The 3,230-nt window shown below is 48.3% G+C and overlaps 1 protein-coding gene across 1 annotated transcript in view; it reads left to right on the top strand.

The window, feature by feature from the left end:
• The window catches only part of CRTAC1 (cartilage acidic protein 1), a 135,109-nt gene that overhangs the window by 14,333 nt on the left and 117,546 nt on the right, over nucleotides 1-3,230 (top strand). The window contains exon 2 of the mRNA XM_019636266.1: nucleotides 1,531-1,730. Within this exon, the coding sequence (XP_019491811.1) occupies nucleotides 1,531-1,730 (200 nt within the window). The remainder of the gene's footprint in view (nucleotides 1-1,530; nucleotides 1,731-3,230) is intronic.

Below are 3,230 nucleotides of genomic sequence, written 5' to 3'. Positions count from 1 at the left end.
TTCAGACATCTCTGTAATTTGGACTGATCTCACTCTGATAGCGCGACACCCGACATGTGCCCTATGAGGACACTCCAAGAACCTCCTTCCCAGGAAGGCTCGCCGAAGTTAATATCTGCCCTGTACTTGGAGCCCTGCCCCCGGGTCTCTCTCCAGCCTCTCCAGGAAGGCACTAGGGAGGTTTCTGAATCATGTTTGACTCCAAAGGCAGTGCCTGGGCCCTTCACTTTGGGCTCTGAGTCCTGAACTGGAGCAAGCTTATTTGCTGGCAGGAGTGTCCATCTCTATAATGGGGGAGTCAGTCTTCAGATATCTTCATTAAGAAATCAACCTCACTTAGCCTTGCCCTCAGCTGTCAGGCGCACTGACAGGCTAGCAGGGAAAGTTCCATGGGAAGGGGCTTGCTGCCTTCTGAAGGCAGGGAAGCACACCTTGCCTGCAGGACTGGACCTGCAGCCTATGCGGGACTCATGCCCGCAGAGCTTTCGAGCACCCTGGGAGCTCTGATTCTAGGCCTGCAGGCAGAGTCTCTGGGTGGCACCATCTGTAGCGTTTGGAGCGTCTCCGTTGCTCACACAAGGAGTGGGTGGAGTTTTTCCACCTCCTTGGCCATTCTCATCTGTCTCCTGGGTGTGTGCCACCAGCTCCCATGGCCCCAGGCTGCTCGGGAACACCCTGAGTTATGTTAGAGATATAATAATGAATTATACAATGGATTATACATAATTAATTTATAATAAAACATGCACGCAACGGTTTAATTTCTCCAAGTGAGTGATGTGCCGCCCTCCAGGTCCTGCTGGAATACATTCCCTAGCTATCTGCTTCCTGGTTGGAGGCGATGGCCAGCTGCCCTAGGGAGGGAACCTTGGCCAGGGGAACCTGCCAAGTCACAGATTCCCTCCAGCTACCTCTGGGGCAGGACCCACAGAAAGATAATCCTTCCCTGCCTCTACTGTTGCTCTAGACCTGGACACTCAGAGAGGTCTCACTGCACCCCTGGACTATTTGAGAGCTCTTATTGTCTTCACTCTCCCAATCTTTATCCCAGAGTATGGGAGATGCCTGTGTGTTTACACTCTACCACTCCTTCCTTCACTCATTCATCCACTCAGCAGATATGTATTGAGTGCCCATTAGGTGCCAGATGCTGTCCTTGGCTTGGTGTACATGAGTGAACCAAACTGGCAAAGATCCTTGCCCTAGTGGAGCTTACATTCTATCAGAGGGAGACAGACAATAAATAATCACCGTAATGAATAAGTACATTACACAGCGTGTGATACAGTGATGGGGGCTACAGAAAAAGAAAAAGCAGAACAGGCACAGGGTGATCAGGCGTGATGGGGGCCGGATACAGTTTTAAAGAGAATGGTCAAAGCAGGTCTTGTAGAACTGGCAGCCCAGGAATTGCCAAGTCCTTGGTGAACAGGGGAGAAAGGCACTCCTGTGTCTACCTGGGGTTACATTTTCCTGGGCTGCTTTGGCTACACGATCGTTTTCAGTAATAGTTGTAACCTTTGGTTTCAGATGTTCAGGATGTTTCTGTTCCTGCTGCTGCTGTGCTGTCTGGCCCCCATGGAGGGGTCCCAACGGGCTGAACCTATGTTCACAGCAGTCACCAACTCGGTTCTGCCCCCTGACTACGACAGCAACCCCACCCAGCTCAACTATGGTGTGGCCGTTACTGATGTGGACCACGATGGGGACTTTGAGATCGTCGTGGCAGGGTAAGTGCCTTCCACCCTGAGTCTGACAGATGTACTCGTCAGCTTTTGTTGCGATAACGCTGAGTAACAAATAACTCCAAAACCCAGTGGCTTGCAACAACACACGTTCTCACTGGGAGGTCTTGGCTGGGCTCAGGGGGGTTCCGGTATGCTACATCCCTGCCTTAGGGTGGATCGAAGAAAGGTGTTTGAGCCACAGGCTTTCCAGGGAGAACGCAAGGCACGCTCTTCATATTTTAAGCCTCCTTAGCTATTCAAGTTTCGCCTCCTTTACCAGTGGGACTTGAGAATCTCTACATTGAAGGGACTTACGGGCGACAATTACGATAGAAGGGGATGCTCAAAGATGCCTTGGCACAGCATTTTGTGTAAGACTAAGAAAACATGAATTGCCTGTTTCAAAGAAAGGAGGAAGATGGGATTAAGACGGGTCGCTCAACGTCCTCTACACCATGCCTTGGTGCCATGCCCTCCCCTCCTTTCTCTCCTGAGAAGCAATACTGTGCAGCAAGGAAAGCATAGGGTTTGGAGCCCAAATAGCTGGAGTTCATGCCCTAGATCAGCGACTTTCTAGTTCTGTGGCCTTGATCAGTCCCTGACTTGCTGAGATGCATATACATCATCTGTGAAAATGGGGATGGCTGTAACGCCTGCTTGTCTTGAAGCCGATATTGCCAGTGTATTATAAATTACGCCAGTTACATTAACAATTATTAATTGAGCACTAATATATGCTAGGCACTGTACTAAGCCTTTCACATGCATTGCCTTTAATTTTCCTGACAACACTAGTAAGTATACTGTCATCCCCATTTACAGAAAAGGAAATTAGGGTTCAAAGATGATGAGCAACTTGCCCTCTGTCAAGTAAATAGTAAGTGGAGGGGTCAGGATTTGAACCCTGAGGCGCTGTAACTCTAGAGTTGCTACACTACATGGCACAACATTTAGGTATCACTTCAAAAATCAGTCAGTAAAACACTAAAGGGACCTGTCAGCCTTCTTCTGGGAGGCCTGAGCTTTTACGGCAGCACTGAATGAAGTAACTGGTGGGTAACATTACTTGCATGTGACAGTAGAAAGCACTGGCCTTGGAGTTAGAAGACCTGGTTCTAAACATACCATCCAATCATTGTGAACCTTGTGTAAGTTACTTAGCTATGCAGCCACCACTTTCCTCATCTGTAAAATGGGCGTATTGAATTCCCTCACTTTAACCACACAGGGCAGTGGTGAGGATCAATGCTGATGATGTACAGAAAAGATACTTTGTAAACTGCTTTTCTTCTTTCATTTATTCATTTCTTCTACCCTGTGAAGAGAGGAAGGGACTGCATTTCATGCCTCTTAAAAGTCTACTTAGCACATCACCCAACAGAACTTACTGGGATGAAGTAGATGTTCTATGTTGGTACTGTCCCAGTATGGTATCCACTAGCCACATGTGGCTGTCAAGCATTTGAAATGTGGCTGCTGTGACCAAGGAACTGAATTTTTTTT

This window comes from Hipposideros armiger, unplaced genomic scaffold (assembly GCF_001890085.2).
Source record: "Hipposideros armiger isolate ML-2016 unplaced genomic scaffold, ASM189008v1 scaffold_28, whole genome shotgun sequence".
NCBI classification, from domain to species: Eukaryota; Metazoa; Chordata; class Mammalia; order Chiroptera; family Hipposideridae; genus Hipposideros; species Hipposideros armiger.
Note: the sequence above shows the minus strand (reverse complement) of the source record. Positions and strands in the feature narration are given on the sequence as shown.